We start from the raw sequence: 21,314 nt of genomic DNA, 5'->3' as shown, positions 1-21,314 counted from the left end.
AAATCCGAGGTTTAAAAAAATGTGCCTGGGGTGGAAGAATTTTTTGGGTCGGCACGACCAGACTTTGGAATTCCCTTCCTCTAAGGTTAAAAGAAGAAACGCACCTGTTGGCCTTCAGGAAGGCTTTGAAGACCTGGGTGTTTAACCTTTGACGTGACCTTGAACCGTCCAGTTGATTCTGTTTGATGAGCTAGCGCCTTGACACCCTTGGGTGAATGTTGGCGCTTTATAAATCTCCTTTTCATTTAATTTAATTTCTAAATTGCATGCGCAATACGGTTTGCGACCTGTTTGTGCATGCAAATGGCCCAGGGCCATGTACAATTCCTACATAGGGAGTCGCAAATTTATTTGCGACTCGCTATTTAGGAATTGCGAGTCGCAATTTGCGTCCGCAATTGCGAAACACTTGCAAATTACCACCCTCTTCAAATGGGTGGTAATGCACTTACAATTTGGAAGGGGTCCTCAGGGGACTCCTTCCACTTTGTGAGTGCCTCTTAAAATATTTGTAAAGGGCAGACAGTGGTCCCAGGGACCACTACCTGCCCTTAAATAATGAAAGGAAAATGTTTCATTTTTTAAATGCATCCGTTTTCCTTTAAGGAAAATGGGCAGCATTAAAAAAAAAACTGCTTCATTTAAAAGCAGTCTCAGACATGGTGGTCTGCTGAGCCCAGCAGGCCACCATACCTGGGAGGGCCTGTCATTCCCAATGGTCTGGCAAATTGCAAAAGGCTCATTAATATTAATGAGCCTTACAACTTGCGACCCCATTGGGAATCGCAAACAGTGTTACACACACTCTTGTAAACGGCATATTGGACCTCACAATTTTGCTGGTCGTACATCTGGCCCTTTGTTACTAGAGATAAGTAACTGGTGAATTTCAGTGTAACACTTTAGGTGGTGGTGGTGGTGGTGGTGGTGGTGGTGGTGGTGGAGGAGGAGGAGGAGGAGGAGTGTTTTGCCTACATAAACACTTCTCCTAAATTCTGTGTTGCTGGTGCCTGCTTTGGAGATCAAAGGAGAGCAAGTTTAAATATACATATATATATATACATATATATATTCACTGAAAAAACCATAGGTTTCACACACGTTATAGTTACGAATTAGCATTTAAAAAACCTTGCAAATTCACTTAAAAAACCATAGGTTTCACACATGTTATAGTTAGCTGGACATTTCACTTGTAAAAAAACAATGAAATTACCCCGTTATAGTTAGTGCAGGCAACTATAACTCACGTGACCGCAATCCTCTGCTGATGACGTCAGATATTACATCACTGTATTTAGACACTTATTTACCCATGTCTTCTTCCATTATTCTTTAGCTATACATATATTACAAATATTTATTTTTCAGAAAGGCACATATGTCATCAGTGGTATAATATCTGACGTCATCAGCAGAGGATTGCGGTCGCGTGAGTTATAGTTGCCTGCACTAACTATAATGGGGGAATTTCATTGGTTTTTACCAGTGAAATGTCCAGCTAACTATAACATGTGTGAAACCTATGGTTTTTTAAGTGAATTTGCAAGGTTTTTTAAATGCTAATCCGTAACTATAACGTGTGTGAAACCTATGGTTTTTTCAGTGGATTTCAAAGGTTTTTTAAATGCTAATTTAGGTATGTATTTTTTTTTTATGGGATTTTTAGCGTGCGCGCACTACGCGATTTTTCGAAAAAAAAAATTAAAATCTTTTTTTGCCCTTGGGGGTCCTTCTGGGACCCCCTGACAAAGGCTAGGGGGTCAGAAACTGTCCACCCTGCCCCCTTTTCACGTTCTCCACCTTTGTTTTTCACCCCCTCAGACTGCGAGAGACAAAATGGCGGCCGACACTTCCTGGTTTCGACCGATTCGAATGTTTACCGACATCTAACAACCAATCAGAATTGCGCTCGCGCACGGCAGGGTGCGCGCGTATAGATATTGATATGGTTTTAAATGCTATTTTCTCAGGAAATACTGAACAGATTTACACAAGACCTTCAAAAGGCACTTTCTTGACCTTATGGCTACCTCTCTGCCAAATTTCACGTAATTCTGTTCAGCCGTTCGGGCTGTACCTTCGACTAAATGTCCTATGGAAAAATGCATGGGGAAAACGCGTTTTGGGACCCCCCCTTTTTCTCGGCCCCCGCTTGACGAATCACCCCGAGACTTTCAGGGTAGGAGCTGAGCGGAGCACCCCATTAGTTTTGAAAATTTCGCGAGGATTCGTCAACCGGCGCCAAAGTTATTCAAAATAGAATTTTGATATTTCCTATGGAAACTAGGTTGTAACTATAACTATCTACTGGCGACCGCCAGTAGATAATATATAGATATATATAGTTACACACACGTATACATAGCAGAGTTGCATGTTGTTCTGGTTTTGCTGCACTTTTTACTTTACATGCATTTTTTTGGTTTGCTACTAAATTAGCCACTGTTTGACAAATGTACATGAAATTTAGCACAACCTTAGCAAACTTGGACATAGCAAGTTTCATGCAAATCTACGCACTGGAAAAAGCAGTTCAGTTAAAAGGCTTTTAAAATAATTATTTTTTTAATTTCCTATTTTAGCGCTCAACTACAGCAAAAAACGGTGAACGGATTTTTATCAAACTTGGCATCAAGGGGAGGAGCCTAGCGCTTGACCAAGATGGCCGCGTGAGCTTTGAGCTCCCGAGACCCTCGTGCCCTCCGTCGACTATCCTGTCTCTAATCCTGTTTGCATGCATGGCATCGTGCAGATGAATTGTCAGGGAGGCGATTGATGCTACCCGCGGTCGGATCGCCCACCGGGAACCGGAGTTATGCATGGCGGAAGATTGAGGCCTATCTCCGAGGGATGCCAGGGGCTAGAGTTGGCAGGATGCCCGACCTCTAATTGAACAACAGCGGCCAGGCGAGGTGTGAACTACCGGACGGAGGTCCTCATCCTTTCACTTTCACTTTCTCGCCCTTTGTTTGCCCTGCCCAGGGAGTGCTCTCGGCTGCTTTATTATCATTTGGACGCTCTGCACGCTACTCTGGCGGCCCATCGCAGGACTGAGCACTCCTGACTCCTTTCGCTGAGAGAGGGTCGTCCTGTTTGAACCGACCTGCTTGAGCCAACCATGTCAGGCAAAGCAGAGGTGGATCGGCTGAAACCTAAGGCCACCAGGCGGGGAGCCTATACTCAGGCCAATAATATGGACCGCTATGCCCAGCAGAAGGGGTCACCGGGTGGACCGAGCCAGTCGCCGGATGCACAGAAGACTGCCTCACCCTTGGCCCCGGAGCTCTCGCTCCAGGATGTCATGGGCGCGCTCGAAGGGCTGCAGACTTCGATTGGGAGACAGTTTGATGCCCGGGCGCACAAAGTGGATACCATCTTGGTGGACGTTAATTTGATCCGCGCGGATTTGGGCAAAACAAATGAACGAGTTAAAACCCTGGACCTCAAGACCACGGGCCTCGCTGATGATGTCTCGGAACTACAGACCGAGGTCCGTAAGTTGCGGATCGAGAGTGATCTCGCCGCCCGTCGGCTGGAGGACTTTGAGAGCCGGGCCAGGCGCAACAACGTGCGCGTTATCGGGGTCCCGGAGTCCTCGGACGAGACTTCTGTAGACCTGCTAGTGGAGGACTTGGTGCTTAACCATCTGCAGCCTAAGGGTCTTGGGAAGTTTTTCGCAGTTGAAAGGGCCCATAGAGTGCCGGGTGGTAGGCCCAAGGTGGGAGCCCCACCGAGGCCGATTGTCGCCCGGCTCTTTCATTTTCGAGATCGGGACGCTATCCTGCAAGCATCGAGGGTGACGGGCCCGGTCCCCTTCCAGAACGCGTCGGTGAATTTCTATCCTGACTTCACCCAGCAGGTGCAGAGGCAGGGCTTCCTGGGGGTGAAGAGGCGGCTTCGGGAGAGGGAACTGAAATATGCCATGCTCTTCCCTGCCAGACTACGTGTGGTGTACGAAGACCGAACATTCTTCTTTGAGTCGCCTGTCATGGCCGATGAATGGCTGGACGCTCTGCCCCGACGACGGACGGGAGAGGACACTGCCGCAGACGGGGACAGTGGTCGGGATGAACAAGGTTGATGTCTTCGGAACCGGACTGACTCGATTTGACTCTAGCTAATGACTTGAACAGAATGCAGTAAATACGGAGGGTTGTGGGAGGACGAGGGGAGCTCTTTCCTCCCTTAGGGTACTTTTTGTAGATTTTGGGTTTGGTAGGGCGACAGGCACACTGCAAGTTGGGGGGGCTTTGTAAGCTACAGCAGGGGTGCAGGGTGGGGGGGATAGTTGGGATTTTGGGTTTGTTGTTGGGGGTTCGTTTCTGCAAGGCGTATTGATTATTTTCAGGACTGTTCCATGGTGGCTCTTCGGGTGTGGGGTGGGCCTCCTTACGTTTGGGGATGGGGGGTAGGGGTTTAAGTGTTATTAGCTGGAATGTTAATGGTTTGGGGGATCGCATTAAGCGCGGGATTGTTTTGCAATTCTTGAAACGGTCATTGCCGGATGTCGCCCTACTGCAGGAGACGCACCTTATAGGCAATACGTGCTATGCTCTTAATAGGAAGGGTTATAAATTCATAGCTCATTCGGGATTCTCCTCTGGGTCCAGGGGTGTGGGTATCCTAGTCAGAGCCTCGCTACCATTTGAGGTGGACTCCACCATTGTTGACGATAGGGGGAGGTTTGTGGCGGTGGCGGGGCGGTGGGAAGGAAGAACTTTGGTTTTAGTTTCGGTTCATGTCCCGCCGGCCCTGCAGGCCTCCACGTTTACAGATCTGGGTAGGGCTTTGCTGGATCTCCCGGGGGGTATGCTTGTGGTGGGGGGTGATTTCAATGCTGTCGGCTCTGGGCTGCTGGATAGATACCCGCCCAGAGACACAGGGGGGGCTCAGAAGTGGCTTCCAGACTTTCTAGACACACTTGGCCTGATAGACTGCTGGAGGCTCCGGCACCCCACACAGAGCCAATACACCTTCCACTCCGGAGCGCATGGTAGCCTCTCTAGGATTGATTACCTGCTCACTCTGGCTGCGCACGCCTCAATGGTGTCCGAGGCCAGGCACATGGCGCGTGGTATATCGGACCATTCGCCAGTGTGGGTCAGGCTGGATGTCGGCCGTGAGGGAGGGGGAAGGGTGGCTCCTATTAACCCTTGGTACTTTCGAGACCCCAAGATGTGCAGCGCACTGGTGAAGACAGTTGATAATTTTTTCAAGGGCAATCAGGGATCCGTGGACTCGGCAGTGTCGCTGTGGGAAGCATTTAAGACCGTGCTGCGAGGGGAGGCCCTCTCCCTTGTAGTGGCGGCCAAGCGGCGGAGAGATGGCGAGGTTATGCAGGTTGAGGAGGAGATCGTGGCTTTGGAGGGAGCGCTAGAGGAGGAGGTTACAGAGGCCTCACTGCATGAGCTGAGCTTGAAGCAAGCCGAGTATAAGGACCTGGTGACGAATGCCGCTAAGACCCTCAGTAGGGAACAGCAGGGCCGCCTGTATGATGTTGGTGACAAGGCCGGGAAACTCCTAGCTTGGCTGGACAAAAAAGAACGGGTTAATAGAGTAGTGCCGGAGTTGACGGGAGAGGGGGGAGAGGTGATTGTGGAACCTGAGAGGATTGTACAGTGCTTCACGGACTATTTCCGTATGGTTTATGCCTCAGTGTCGGATAGGCCGCCCGAGGACTCGCGTGATCTCTTGCGTGATATCGCTTTGCCCTGTCTTTCTGACGTAGATAGGGATGATCTGGATGGAGACATAACGGTCGATGAGGTGGCGGGAGCTATCCGCGCGTTGAACTCGGGCAAGGCCTCGGGCCCGAATGGCTTGCCAATTGACCTGTATAGGCTGTTTCCGGATAGGGTTGCCCCTCACCTGCGCGCCATGTTCGTGGAGGCGCGGGGGAGTGGGACCCTCCCGTTGGATCAGCGACTGGCGACAATTGTTGTTATACACAAAGATGGTAAACCCCGAGATAAGTGTGCCTCATATAGGCCTATCTCACTCCTTAACGCCGAGCCGAAGATTCTGGCTAAAATCCTTGCGGCCCGATTGATCAGGGTACTTGGAGACCTGATCCACCCGGATCAATCCGGTTTTATTCCGCATCGTAACACTGCGTTAAACCTTCGGCGCCTTCATGGTGTAATCGCCAGGGCGGGCACGCTGCGTGAACCAGCTGTTGTGGCGTCTCTCGATGCCACGATGGCCTTTGATACGGTGGAATGGGCATATTTGTGGGCCGTGCTGGCCAAGTTCGGCTTTGGCCATGGTTTTGTGAGCTGGGTGAGGTTGCTGTATGAGGGTCCCCTTGCGAGTGTGGTGGTAAATGGCCGGGCGTCGACTCAGTTTCAGCTTGGGAGGGGCACTCGGAAGGTTGCCCCCTGTCGCCATTGTTGGTCGCCCTCGCCCTTGAGCCGCTGGCAGCGTGGATACGCTGGCACCCGGATATACGGGGACTTAGATGGTCGCCCGAACACGAGGACCGCATTTCGCTATATGCTGATGACATCCTGTTGTATCTCGCCTCGCCCAAGAAATCACTTATAGTGGTCTGTGACGTTCTTACTTCTTTCGGTAGGAATTCGGGTCTCGTCATCAACTGGAGTAAATCGTATTTATATGTTCTGAGTGGCGAGGTTCCACCGATCCCGCGAACTTGTTCGATCCAGATCGCCCAGCAGGGCTTCGTGTATCTGGGGATCTTTATCTCCACGGACTCCGCTTTGCGGTATGAGAGGAACCTGCTCCCCCCCCTAGCGCGCCTGCGGCGGGATGTAGAGGGCTGGCGGAGGCTGCCGCTCTCCCTCGTTGGGCGCGCTGCCTTGTTCAAAATGATGTCTCTTCCCCGGTTCCTCTACGCATTGCAGAATACTTTAGACTGGGTACCGGCCAACTACTTTCGGGAGATCGAAAGCCTCCAACGAACGTTGTTGTGGGATGGGCGGCCGCGAATAGCAATTCCTAAGTTGACGCTCCCTTGGTATGATGGGGGTATTGCGCTTCCAGACATCCGACGCTACTATTGGGCCACCCAGCTGAGCGCGATTAATCATGGTCTCTATGGCCCTGCCCTCAGCCCTGGTTATGCCATGGATAGGTGGTTGCTGCGTGGTGGTAACTATCACAGGGCGTTGTACTCGCGGTCCCTGGACTCGTCCCTCACGGGGCCCACTGGGGTGGCGGTGCGTGTGTGGAAGATGGCAACTGACTCGCTGGGCTGGAAGGATAGGCTTACCCTCGCTACCCCGCTGTTTGAATCTGAAAGATTGGGTAGGCTTTGGCATACAAAAGGTTTTGATAAATGGGACTTGATCGGCATCTCTAGGGTCGGAGATGTGCTGATTAAGGGGAGGGTGAAGTCCTTTGAAGAGTTGCAGAAGGAGTATGAGCTGGGGACATCCGAGTTTTTCCGCTATGTTCAGGTGCGTCATGCCCTCCGGTCAGTCCTCGTGGAGGGTGAGAAGGTGCCGGAGTCCTCTCCTTTGGAGGACCGGATCCTTGATGGCCATATGCCTGAGAGCACGATCTCGCTCATCTACAAGAAATTGATAAATGTCCGGGCGGATATGCTTCTGGGGCTGCGGGACCAGTGGACTAGGGATGGACTCGAGTTGGATGACGAGGATTGGCAGTCTGCGGTTTCCTCTCCCAAGGAGGTTGCGATCCCGTCGCGTCTGAGGCTGGTGGAGCTCAAAATACTGCATCGAGTGTATGTGACGGGGCCAAGGCTGGTTCATATGGGATTCTCTGAGGAAGGTCTATGTAGGAGGGGATGTGGTATGGTGGGTACTTTCCTGCATATCATTTGGGAATGTGGTGTCATCACGGAATTCTGGAGGAGAGTCCATGCAGTGATGGGGGAGGTGACGGGCATTGCTATGCAGCTGGAAGCGCGGTGTTGTCTTCTGAATGTCTGGGGGCCCACTGATCACGATGAGGCACAGACCCAATGGGTGACTCTGGGTAACATGGTCGCTAAGAGAGATATCGCGCGATTGTGGGGCTCCGTGGGGCCCCCCACATTGACCGCGTGGAAAGAAAATATGGACTGGAGTATGCTCAGGGAAAAGACAGTATACTGCGCTAGAGGCCGCCCTCGGAAGTGGCACGCCATCTGGGGGCGGTGGAATCAATACAGGGGGGGAATATGTCTTGCTCCTGATTTGGATCCCCCCGAGGAACAGCTTTCTTCTTGACATTCTTTCCAGCTCAGTATATAAGATGGGATGGTTAATTGACTTCTTGGGCCTCTGCTGTCCCCCTTCTTCCTCTTATCACAGTACTGTGACTGTTAGATGATTGGGGTCCGGCCTCCCCTGGGGGGCTATCACCATGGGCATTCAGTGTTCTTGCCTTGCTGGGGTTTGTTGTGTGTTTGTGTTTATTTAAAAATGGAATCTTTTCACTGCTCCTTTAATGCAATGTGGACGCTTCTTTGTCCTTCTCTATCGATGCTGCCGAACCTCCGGGTTGTCGGCTGAATAGCTGTGTCCAGACTCTTGAAGAAATAAAGGTTTTTAAAAAAAAAAAAAAAAAAAAAAAACTTGGCATCAAGGTTAAACTTAAATTCCAAAGTGTGCTTTTTATTTGGTATAATCCATTCGGTAGTTTGTGAAATATTAGCCTCTGAAAAACAATTTCTGTGCCATGTTGAGAAGCAGAGGGGGTTCAAAAAAGTGTTTATTTAATAATAAACGTGGCATGTGGAGCAGGGTGGCAAGGTAAAAGGTGGGGAAAGAGAAAAATAAAACTACGATTTGTTAATAACTTTGTTACAATCATGGACGCTTATCAAGGTTCTCTTATTCTTTGCATTTTGAAATTCATGCAAATGCGTCGCTGTGGGCACTGTTAAGAGGGTCAAAAAGAGTTCCTTTGCTAATAGTTTGCCATTCTTTAATAATGCTGGGGATAGGAGATCGCGGTGGTTGCAAAGTTTCAAAAACCTTTGCTTTTCTAATACCTTTGTGGTGATGTCACAGACCTGCACAAAACCTAGCAACCACTTACAATGCTTAAAGAACGAAGATAAGTTGAATTTCTTGTAGACCCTTCAAGGTGTTACAGTTAAAAAAAAAAAATAAAAAAAAGCAAAAAGTTGGCAAATAAGTGTTAGTATGCGAATAACTTTGACTGCCTTCCACAAACTTCATCAGGAACTTACAAGTTTAATTTTTATGTTGAGCCTAGCGCAGCGCACATGCGTTGCCCTAGGAGACGACCTTTTGGAATCGGTCTGCACTTTTCTAACACTCGTGCGTGTGGCGGCATCCACCTTCCGGGAGCGGCCATCTGTTTCTAATTAGCGTTGCCGCGCTTGTTTACATTTGACCGTCTCTGGTTTTGGCGCTCGGGTTGCGGGTGGCAAATGGCTCCTTCGGCAGAGCAGGTTGCACCGTTATGCAGGCTGAACGGTATTGGTTAAAACTGTGACATCGGCTTGATTTTTTTTTTCTAATCAAAAATCTCTTTCAAAGTTTAAAACTTTGCTAAACTAGACATCTTCAGACAATGTTTGTGGGCCGTACAATTCTAATTTTTGTGATCAAAAACGCCTAAAGCTTTTCCATTCAATCAGTATGCTGCTGGTGCGTCCATGAGAAATGCAGGGCTGTCGGCATGAATTGGTGTAACACAATGAAGTGGCAGCAGGTGGTGTGAAGCAGGCAGCACGAGTGGTTACAGCGCATGCTTCCAAGAGACTTTCACATGCACAGCTGCTTTTCCGAATAACGTTTCCAGCACACTATGCTTGATTACAGAGTAAAAAGCAAAAAAACACACCATTTAATATCAGGCGAGGATCTAAAACTAACAGACTGGCTTTTCCAGGAAGGTCCCAAGAAAACAGGCATCCTATTTATTCATTTAGAAGTGCCATGAGGGATGTCAGTTCACACAATTATGCTAGAAGTAGTAAAAGTTATATCGTGTACAGTTTTACCCCGATAACATCATAGTTAACCCCTTTTCTTCACTTATCTCCTCAACAGCCTCCTTTGCTGCATGGCTAAACACTTACACAGGGTAATATGCAGCATGGCTAAACACTTATAAGGTCCCAAAAGCGAGACCTATTGGCTATTGCAATGCTTGTCTCAAGGTATGCCACGTTGAGACCAGGGACAAAGTTAAAGAGTGGGTTCAAAAAAGCATTTTAATAACTTTAGCGCTATTTTACAGATCTCTACAAAGGTTCAGATAATATTCGTTTTTTAAAACTTTTTAATTTTCAACTGCTGTGTATGGTAGTGGGGAAACGAGGGAAGTTGGGCACAGGGTACATCAGTCCAGGCCCATGTTACACAATGCCAAAGAATATTTAGGTGGTGGCTGGACCAGTGGGTAGCACAGGGTCTGCAACTGTGTCTAACTCCCTATGTGTGCTGAGAATTGGTCGCCGGGATGTCCCAATATGTACAACCACTAATTAACAATTTACATATCACAGATAAAATTTAAAAAACACATTTCAAACAGTTTTATGCGGCAGATAGTGGAAAGAATGCGACAGTCGTGTAAAATAAGTCACTGGAAAAAATTGCTGATAAAGTGACGTTATGGCTTCACATACAAAACCTAGAAACCCCTGAAATTTGCCACTTATGATCTGCTAAACAAAGTATAAATAGCATTCCCCCATCAAAAACATATCCTGCCCATAAATGGGCTGTTTGCAAACTCAAATATTTTATATTAATAAACAGATGGACTTAAAAACAAAATCTCATCAAATAATAACTTATACACAGAGAAATTTTAAATACATGTCAAAGGTAAGGTGATATCTATTCTCACCAGAGACGTCATAAATGTAATTTCTGATGACTTCTGCCACTTTACACATGAGGTCCTGAGCAAACCATTTTGGGTATGTGATGCTACACATAACATGTGCCACCATCAGAATTGTGTGTTTAGGTCTCAGCTAGACAGCGCATGTTCTATCTCTTCGAGACATGTTTACTGTGAGTGGGGTTGGAGGTAGCCCATTACTTACCGTTGAATGGCTTCATAGCCACTTTCAATTACTTGCTTCCTGCTGGTCAACTCTGCAGATGTCACTTCCCAGTTATTGCACACAAACCGCTCTTGGAGCATGGCCCAAGTATGCATGTCCTTACACTGCTCGCACTTTTGGGAGCTTTTTGTTTTCTTTTGTCGAGCCACTCTACAGAGTGCATCTTTTGTAGCTGGTTCGGTCATCTGCTACCTCTTGTTGTCGTGACCCTACACAGCAAAATATACGAGCCATGAGGCCACACGCCTTTGTCCTGTCCTCAGACTTTTTTTTACAGCGTTTATATGTCACGAAGTCAAACCGAAGTTGCTGGATGCTTTACACATGCACACATTCATTTTGAGTATGCACAGGAAGATCAAGTGATTTGCACAGAATCACAGGAGGCTTCATCAGCGCCAAGACTTGAACCTGGTTGCACAGTCTACAGCGCTATCCACTGCCTCTCGCCTTGTCAGCTACACATTTGTTTGAATCGTTCCAATCGTCTCTTTACATGATTTTTTATTAAGTTACGTTTCCCTAGTCCTTGCGCACTTCCAGAAACATCGGACAATTTGACTGGCAGTACCTTTAACCATACCGACATTGGAAAGAAAGAAAGAGTGAAAGTGCCCCAGCTCTGCCATCCTTTCAGGGGCACCAGTCCGACTTGTGACTGACGTTTCCCAATCCTACCAGTATTTCAGTAGCTAGTCTGACAAGTTAAACCCGGGAGGTCTTCATGTGCGACTGACTGTCACATCTTGGAATTATTTGTTAGTCAGCAGTCTGTGATCACACAATAGTTTCCACTACAGACGTCTCTGGAGTTAGCAAGAGGGCACTGAGCTTGTTTGTAACCAAATAAATGAAAGGGGAGAAACTGGGATTTCCGTTGCTGGTGATCATTTGCAATACTCCCATGAAGAAGAGCGCATGCTCAAAACGCGACGGGAGACGCAGTGGGCATATCTTCAGTTTCCCTGACCTCCACTTACCTTTCTGGTGTGCGGCTCACCCGGGAGCAATTCTTTCTTACATATACAGCGGCCTGCTCGTTCGCGAGCCGCATTGCCGCTGAGGGGCGGTTCCGTGCTGTGTGACTTTGGCAGCAGGATACGGATATGGAAGGTGGTTGCTGGCACTGGGGAACGGTCTGTGTGTGCTCAAGATCATCTTTTTTTACTGCAGGTCGCCGGCAGCTCACTGGGGTAAAGCCTTTATTTTTTTAAAGGACTTCCAGTCCCATAATGCTCTTTATTGCGCTCACCTGAGCTTGCTTGTAACCAAATAAATGAAAGGGGAGAAACTGGAATTTCCAATGCTGGTGATCATTTGTAATACTCCCATGAAGAAGAGTGCATGCTCGAAACGCATCGGGAGACGCAGTGGGCATATCTTCAGTTTCCCTGACCTCCACTTACCTTTCTGGTATGCGGCTCACCCGGGAGCAACTCTTTCTTACATATATCTATATATATATATTATTATTTAGTTTAGACAGCCTTCAGAAAACACAGGTTTATATGTCACCATAGGGAAAGGAATTGACTGATTCACCCTTTAGTTGAGGAAACTGAAGTGCATGGTCACCAAAAAGAATAATGGAAATAAATTAATCTTGCATAGAAATCTAACAACACTCTGAATATTTGCTGAGAATTTCTCTAAAGTTTACGACTGGCTTCAGGACCATTTGCAGACAAAGCATTATGTAGCAAGCAAAGTTGTAAATGTATATTGAGATCAAAAGAACTAAACCTTACTGTATTTTTACTAAAAATGCTACTGAAATTCATAATTCAAAAAACAATGGAAGTGAATAACACCGTCTCACAAAGAACGCTCATTGCAGAACAGAGTTTAAGCGAGGCCTTGCATATAGTTAAAAAGTAAATTCATCAAATAACAAAATAATATACAATGCATTATATTTACAGTACAAAGGAGGGAAGGGGCGAATGAGAAATCAATCATGATGAGAAAAAATATATATAATGTGCCAAGGATAGTTTCCAAATTATTGGTAGGCCTTATTTGGCCTGGAATTCCCAATCATTTGTCTCTATCTGCCATCATAATCCTAGCGTAAAGTAAACTTTTGAACCTTAACTTGGGGACCATGTTTTTGTCAATATTGCTTCACCCCATCACTTTCCATCAACCCATGGACTACATCCATTTTTATCTCTCCTGAGATAATGAAATGTATGTCTACGTAAAAGAGTGTTTTCGTTCACTGACTGCCCTAGAGCTAGGATGATGTGTGCTGATAGAAATGAACTATGTTCCCATTAAGCCCATGGTTCCATGTCACCACACATTTGCCTCACTCTTACGGGCGCATCAGCATAAACATTTGCGGAAAATGGTTTCCGATAGAGAGAAACAAAAACCAGGCGGTCCATGTTTCTAACCTTGGAGAGTCTTTCATTAAACTTCCCAGATAACATGGTCAGATTAACCCCTCTTTTGGGGCATTCTATGATCTAGGAAGCCCATATGTCATCATACAAACTCTGGACAGATGAGGAGATAAGAGGATGAAGCATGACACCCGGGTAGGAGTGAGAGGGCTTACCTACAATACGAATTGCCTCTCCCTTCTTTGGACGATCACATCGGACCTATTATAGAGTATTTGGAAAGTATCCTGGGCACAGTATATATTTTCTATCAGGACTGCACATTACAACCCACCTCGCTTGACATGAGACGATCGCATTCCCAGAGAAACCATGTGACTTTAATACGCATACAAAATCAAATAACGGAAACAACATTTTAATATCCTATTACCAAAAATAAACATACCGTGTGATAACCGGCAGGAGTGGCAGGACGCTGAGGTGAAAGGGTAGGAGTTGAAGATGGTAAACGATAATTAAAGGGGGTAGACCCATGGCATCCTAAAATAAAAAAACTCACCAATTGTACAGATGTACAAAACAAAAAGTCACAAAACCACAGTTTACATTTTAATGATTGTAAAATAATCTCATAAAATTACAGTACGACAAACAACATGGACGTGAGATTTATTTAAGAACTGAATATATGTTTCGGCAGCCCTCTCAGTGTCTATCTTTCTATATGTTTTACATTCGGTTTGGTCTGTTTCACGAACGACTCAACCCTTTTGTGGAGCACGGTTATTGGGGGTTCAGCATCCCTTTTATACCTGGATTATACTTAATGGACAGGAACGCAAAGGGTGTGAATTTATTAACATCCCCTGTTCCCATACTGTAATGATCTCTGAGGTTTACAACATACCCAAGGTTGAAACCGCAAACTGAATGAGATGGTTTGAAGGGAAAATGAACAATGATACATAAATCTTTGGCCCCAGCTGGCACAAATGTGGACCCATAATTATCTACAGGCAACTGAAATTGCAATATTTGAAAGGAATTGGAAGGAAAATGTAAAATTGATTTAAAATCGTTCCTTTCCAGTGTTGGCAATGAAAATATATACTTTGGCCATAATTTGTTTCATAAATGTTTGCTAGAGCAAGAAATGTTTTGCTTTTGAAGGTTTCATTCTAGATTCAAGAGACCTAATAATGCAAGGATAAAGAATTAAACGTTACTGTGCAAGTTATGCGATACTAGTATCATTGCCACATGAACCAAGAGATGAACTATTAACATTTACATTAAGCAATAAACTTCCCTTCTTGAACCTGCTCTTTGGGCATTTTATTTGAGAATCAACCAATGCTGCATGGCATTTTGTATTTGATAAGGTTTCAACATTTTTAGTTTTCATTGTTTTGGGTACAGATTTTTTAAAAGATACTTTTGAATATTTATTTGTATAAACAAAGTTTTGTTTTAAACTACATTTGCATCAATTGATTAAACATTCATGTGAGAAACAAATTTCTGCATTGTGAAATATAACTTTATATACATATATATCTGATAGCTAACTATCAAGGAAAATTCGAGAGAGCACAACTGTAAATCAGTTTAGGTTTGAAACAGTTCATGTTCTGTTGTGGGTGTGCTCTTTAAAGAAATGATGCTTGAGCTAGAGAAATAATTTTTTCAACTCCATATAGGACTGAGACTTGCATTGGGAGTGGGACCGGGACTTCGGGCATGACCGGCCACCAGATCCCGGATAGCCCTAGGGTGCATCACTTGTTAAAGGACTTTGAATTATACTTAAAACCTAAGTACCAAAGTCAGGCATTGTGTAGATCTGGGACCTACATCTGTTTTTGGCAGGTGCGCTACAGATTAAAACCTGCAGTATTCCAAGGGGACAAATTCCCTACTCCACGGTGTCACCAAAAAGTTTAGGAAGTCTGTGAAGACTGATAAAAAAAATTGGGAGCAGAGCTCTAGATCTGCATTAAAGGGTGGGGAAAAAACAGAAATGCCATCAGCGCATTGGGACAGCATCTTAATGGAGCTTTGTGAAGTAATTTCTGAAATCAGGACAAGTCTGCCATGAATCCCAATTGCGCCAGCTATTCGCGCACGGAAGATGGTGAATAAAAAGTTCTCAGGTCCAGTGTGGAGCCCGAGAATATCAAAAAGTGAGAAATCTGTCATCAGAATAATCCATCAGAATATTGTCTATCACATGATTCATCCAGTTGCTTTAGTTGGAGCTTTGGGTGGAAAGGAGGGAGATGTGCACTAGTAGTGTTAAAGGGGCGTGATTAGAAGGGTAACGGTGAGAGAAGTGTGAGGTGTGGAGTTGATGGTAGATGAGAACAGGTTGGAGGAGCAAGAAAATAGGGGGAGAAGTAGAGCAAAGTAGGCTTTCTTAACAGAAATGGGAGATTCGGTTGATAGTCTGAGTCTGCATCCTTTGTGATCGATACTGAGGCTGGGGCATTCATGAGTAGAGGAGGTGGGAAGATTTGGGGATTTTTAACGGGTGGAGAAGAAGCATTATTGTTTTGAGAGGTAGTGTGGATAAAGGGAAAGTGGATAAACTGGATATGCTTGTGGGGGGGGGGTGAAAAAAATTGAATTTAGTGGGCAAGGTGATAGAAGGAGTTTGGTCAAAATGTTGCCTTTAGGAATGTGCAAATATAGTGTGGGAACAGGTCAGCACCGGAGAGAAATAGCAGATAAGGTAGGAGGGAAAAAGGCGAATGAAGCTGTGTTAGGGAAGACTGAGGGCGAAAGGTATGATGGCTGAGGGGATGTGGATTATATTCTGAAATAGTGCAGTGTATCTTAAGAGCGTTTTTTTATTTGTGAGAATTATGATAGTTTTTTTCAGCAAGTGATGTTTTTGCCCTCTCAGATCTTGATAACAGTTTATTGTTGAGGTTGGTATTCTAAGGGTTCATTGATGAGCAATGTTTTCTGGAGGTTCTGACAGTAACAGTGGCAGAAAAAGGCACAAACCAAGGATACATTCAAGCAACCCACACATCTGCTAGTCTCGTAAAGTGGTGAAGAAGGGCAATCAACGGTTCTTGTCAGCAACTTATGAGAACCTTTTCCAGGAGTTAAGGTGAGTGGTGGACAAGGTCCAAGGCAGCACCATCATAACACCACCAGCGGCACTAGGGCGGAGGGGTGCAGATGTGCAAAACAGCATCAGGTACCCAATTATATCCATTGGAGAATGGTTGCAGTAGAAAGAGGCTGTAGGAGGGGACTGGGGGGGGCCAGTCCAGTGAAATTAATGAGTGGCTTCGATTCCTGTAATGTTGGGGGATGTGGGGACACCTTTGGTCTTCTTCTCCTTGGGACGGGGCATTCGGGTGCAGAGGGTCTTCGAGAGGTTGGGTTTTTCCATTATGCCGCACTCGCAATTGAGGGGGGCTGCCAACAGAGGCTGCAGGCCACATTGGGGAGTTCGCAAGAAGTCACTGCATAGTGGAGTCAGTACCTTGAGGGCTTGGGGATCATGATGATATAATTGACGAAGGTGCTCTAGTAGTATGCCGGTGAGGTCCAGGGGTGTGGGAATCTATTACATATCTACTTATCCATGGGAAAGGTTGCCTCATAAATCTATTTGTACTGTAAACAAATCCACTTGTCCCTTTGGTACCACATAGTGCAGCGAAAATTATGGCAGCAATCTCATTACATAAGAGCTCTCAAAATAGCCTTTCTGCTTATGCCAGGCTCATACTATACTAGGGTTTGAATACTAGCAAAGTCCCAAGATTGAGATTTAGTGGGAACTCTGTGGAAAACTATGATGAATAATGTGGTGCTAAGCATTGCAATATGTCTTGGAAAGATATTACTATTATGCAAACATGAAAACTATTTAAATGTGGATGGAGACAGAATTTACTTAGCCTGGACCTGGAGGATCAGTGAACTCCTATATTCACTTCAGGGACCTTGATTTGCCCCAATGGTCACAAGTTTGAAGGCCGACAGGAGTTAAACAGAAAAAGAGCTGCACCTTATCAAGAACCAATTTTAAAAAAGAGAGCCTAAAATGAGAGGTCTTTTTTTTACAGCAAGACCTTAATAATGAGTGCTCAGGTGGGTATTGTGCCATTTACTGCACGAGTTAAAATTATATGACTGGGCTTGGAATTTTTAAATAGTACCCATTAGAAGTTTAGCCCTACAACAACGGGCATAACTATGAACATGTTGGTGCTTTCTGCACCAAAAACCACATGTCCCTTCACTTACCAGGCCTTTTTATTTCATTAATTTCAGTAGGTTTGATTTACTAAAATTCGTCCTGTGAAAATATGTTTGAACAGTTGTAGTTAATCACTAATGGTACTTATAATCAAGCCCTAAAGAAGTTAGTACATTGTTGCTTCCCCTTTTACAACTTTGTAAATTGTTATAAAAATTTGGAATGATGTCTTATTTGACGGCAACAGAAAGTGGTGCAGGTGTGACTATAACTACTGCAATGGATCTTTTGCCTAGCAAAAAGATGGTTTAGCACGGGTAAAAAGGCATGGGAAAACAGATATTTGTAGGAAAACACTTGAGTCAATGACTTGAAAATGCAGAAGACTAGAAAAAGCAAAACAGTTCTACGTACCACTGTCAGAAACAAGGCCGCATGACTTTGAAGGCATCACACCACAGGTACCTTTTGGCAGTTGGCTGGTCATCAAGGACATTTGCGTCTGCACATGCTCACACAGCCCTGCCTGCATCAAAGGTGAGTGCTGGGAGCTTGGGACATGGACTGGCTGAAAATTAGAACTCCGCTCACAAGTAGAAGAACTTTGCTCTTTGTTCACCACTGCTGTTTTTCCTGTAATGGTGTTCCTCTCTGAGGAGGAAACTGAAAGAAGAGACAGCTTACTATGAAATGTACGTTATTTAATTTTTCCAAGTATCTCTAAGAAAACAGGAACCAAAGATGAAAAGCAAAACTTCAGGCAATCGGAACAGCCACAAATCAATTCATTTAAATAATGCAAGAATTCTACAATAAGAAAATTAATGGGCTTATAAAATGCTTCTTGACACATTTTCTGCACAAGTCTTGATGGTATGTGACTGACGTTTTGCATTAAATTCATTGCACAGAAATTGTCAAACACCACTGCAAACGAGCCTACAACAAAGCAAAATAGGTCTTGCACAAAGGATATTTAGCTTTTCGATTAATGACGGTCTCTCTCGATTTGAGTTGAAGAATGGTGGTTGCTTAGTACATGGTGGCTAAGAAGGGCCATCTCTAAATGGCCTTCGTGGATCTTACGGCTGCATTCAATTGTGTGGTCCATAGTAAATCATGAAGACCACATGAGTTGACCCACTTATGATAACATTTATAAGACAGCTTTATTCAGGAGCTACAGCTCGTGTCTGGTTTGGTAGGGAGTGGGAATGCACAAAACCCTTTGGCATTGAACACGGCGTGAGACAGGTGCGTCCTCACTCCATTCCTGTTCTCCCTTTATATCAGTAGGGTGGACGCTGTTTTGGCGAGGTGTGTTAAGGACATTCCCTATACTGAAGAGGCCCCCCCCCCCCCCTGATACTCCTATGTGTAGACGATGCAATACTCTTAGCTGGAAATCCCCTGGCGCTACAGAGACTCAGAGGAGTATACTAGTTTTATGGATACCTTGGACCTACCAGTGAATGAAACTAAATCGTATGTTCTCATTATGAGGACACGCCTAAATAAAACTGCCAACCTACCACATAGCCAATCGAAGAGTAGAGGTGGCAGAAACATTTTCATATCTTGGAATTTTATTCAATGGGACGTTTGAATGGAAAGACATGCTTTTAAATAGAGTTCATTATTTAGAAAGAAGTATTCCAACAACAGTTAACTTCACAAAGAAACTGGGGAATAAACATATCCCCGAAATGTTACATATTTATACAGCCAAAGCAAGGGCCACATATGGAGAAGCAATGTGGGGTATGGTGCCTATAGAAGCCCTGCAGCGTGTGGGGGGATGCTTTTGTTGAGAGTGCTCTCATTGTCTCATAGCTGTGCAAATTACATATGTCGCAGTGAGCTAAGTTTACCGTATATTGGTGACACAATTCAACTGGCCACATTTATATAGTGCCATTCGATGGAGGAGGGAGACTGTTAATCTGAACAAAACTGTGTTAAGGAATTGTCTAAAACTGGACTTCGCTGATAAGATACCATGGCTGAGCTATGTAAAGTCCACTTTGGCACCTTGGGGTCTGCAAGATTTATTTGATTTCCCCACACGGTGTGCCACTTTCCCAAAGGCTAAACTGAAGCAAATTGGATTATATCTTATGTCTCCCCCGTACAGTATGGTGGTGTGCACTCTTATTTGGCTTTTGTTCACAATTCTCAGCGCCGATTCATTCTGACAAGGTTTTGTTTAAATCATATTCCTCTCATGTTGGGTTTTCCAGCATTCATTGAATGAGCTGACCTTATGCCTCTGTGATGGCTCTCACATACTATTTTGATGCACATTTTACTCTCCCCAAAGGGAAAGATCAATAGTACCTCTTTTGCGTACAGCCAATTTTTACTCAGTGTCAGCCAGCATTATTATACATCCAACAGCTTGAGGATCCATCAGTATGCCGTGCATTATCACCCTTTCTTTGGGCCGCTCTAAAATGCCGGTGATTACTTTAGAATCATGACATGGAACATGTTCTGATAGCATGACCTTTTAATGCAATCCTGCTCAATGATGAAAGGTTGGCTTAATTATTATCAACAACCCCTTAATACACTTTAGTGATGTAAAAACAGAGTATTCTGAGCGTGTACTAGTTATTGGGGAAAAACATGATGGGCCAGTATGAATTTAACTGCAAATTTATTCTGGCGACAGCTCTTATTTGTTTTAAATGTAAAGTCAAGGTTTTTAGGCGGGTTAGGCTGCTGGATTAACTAATTAGGTATGAATTTGTATTTTAATTGTTTTAAAAGGAACTGTGATTTTTTTGGGGGGGAAACTTGTTTCTAACATGTATGTTTAATGGTTATGTCTGTATTTTAACATGTTCATATTAATTGTTATCCATGCACTTTCATGCACTGGAAATAAACTACTGACAGTGACTGTCTCTCTGCACTCTTTCTCAAGGTTGCTTCTACACATAGGGACTTATTACGATGGTGGTCAGAGGCTTTCCGACCGCCATCGTCTGTTTCAATTCCGACCGGATGATTTTGAATTAGCCACTAGGAACTGAAACCGGCCGGTCATTCAGGCTGGCTTCTGTCAGCCAGTCGGGGCCCGGCCCGTAATCCCAAAGTGCGTTCTTTTAGACCTTGGGATTATGATGCACGGTTCTCATTCGGGTTGCCATTGCAGCCTTTGTGACATATAAACCCTGCCGAAAAGCATGTTAGGGGGTCCTAGAAAGGTCCCCTTGTGTGCACAGCCTCCGGTTGGGGGTCGAGGGGGCCTATGGTGCCTCCCTGTTAATCCCTGCACCACGTGGCAGGCACCTTGAGGAGCCTGCCACAGGGTACAGGAATTAACACTACCTTCCATTTCCCTATGGGAGCATTACCTAAGGCCAGTTTACAGCCATAACACATGCTCCCATAGGGAAATGTCGGAAATCAGGTGGTCAGTACCAGCAACAGGAGGTCGGACAGTCCTGTTTACGAGACGGTATCGGGCGGAAGCAATTTCGCCCGACATCGTAATCGGCCCCATAGTGATGATGCATGCTCCTTTCATAGTCTTTTCACCTACTTCTTGCCACCCCCATACCTTATTTCCAAACTCTACCTACCTAAATTATCTTCTGCGACTAAATAATATTCTCGGTAGGTTGCAGCTAGGCACACAATGTTTATATCGCAAATGTACAAAAGCAGAATAAAACTGAGATTTTCAATTATTAGATTCCTTAACATTTCTGTC

The 21,314-nt window shown here is 45.2% G+C and overlaps 1 protein-coding gene across 1 annotated transcript in view; it reads right to left on the bottom strand.

Annotated features, from left to right (window-relative positions):
• Positions 1–21,314, bottom strand: part of CCDC14 (coiled-coil domain containing 14) — a 128,724-nt gene that overhangs the window by 94,593 nt on the left and 12,817 nt on the right. Inside the window, exons 6-7 of the mRNA XM_085647310.1 lie at positions 18,008–18,256; positions 13,817–13,911 (exon numbers count right to left, since the gene is read on the bottom strand). Coding sequence (XP_085503436.1) covers positions 13,817–13,911; positions 18,008–18,256 — 344 coding nt within the window. The remainder of the gene's footprint in view (positions 1–13,816; positions 13,912–18,007; positions 18,257–21,314) is intronic.

Source organism: Triturus cristatus, chromosome 3_2, assembly GCF_964204655.1.
Source record: "Triturus cristatus chromosome 3_2, aTriCri1.1, whole genome shotgun sequence".
Taxonomy (NCBI): domain Eukaryota; kingdom Metazoa; phylum Chordata; class Amphibia; order Caudata; family Salamandridae; genus Triturus; species Triturus cristatus.
The sequence above is the reverse complement of the archived record's forward strand: the minus strand, read 5'-3'. Positions and strand labels throughout refer to the sequence as shown.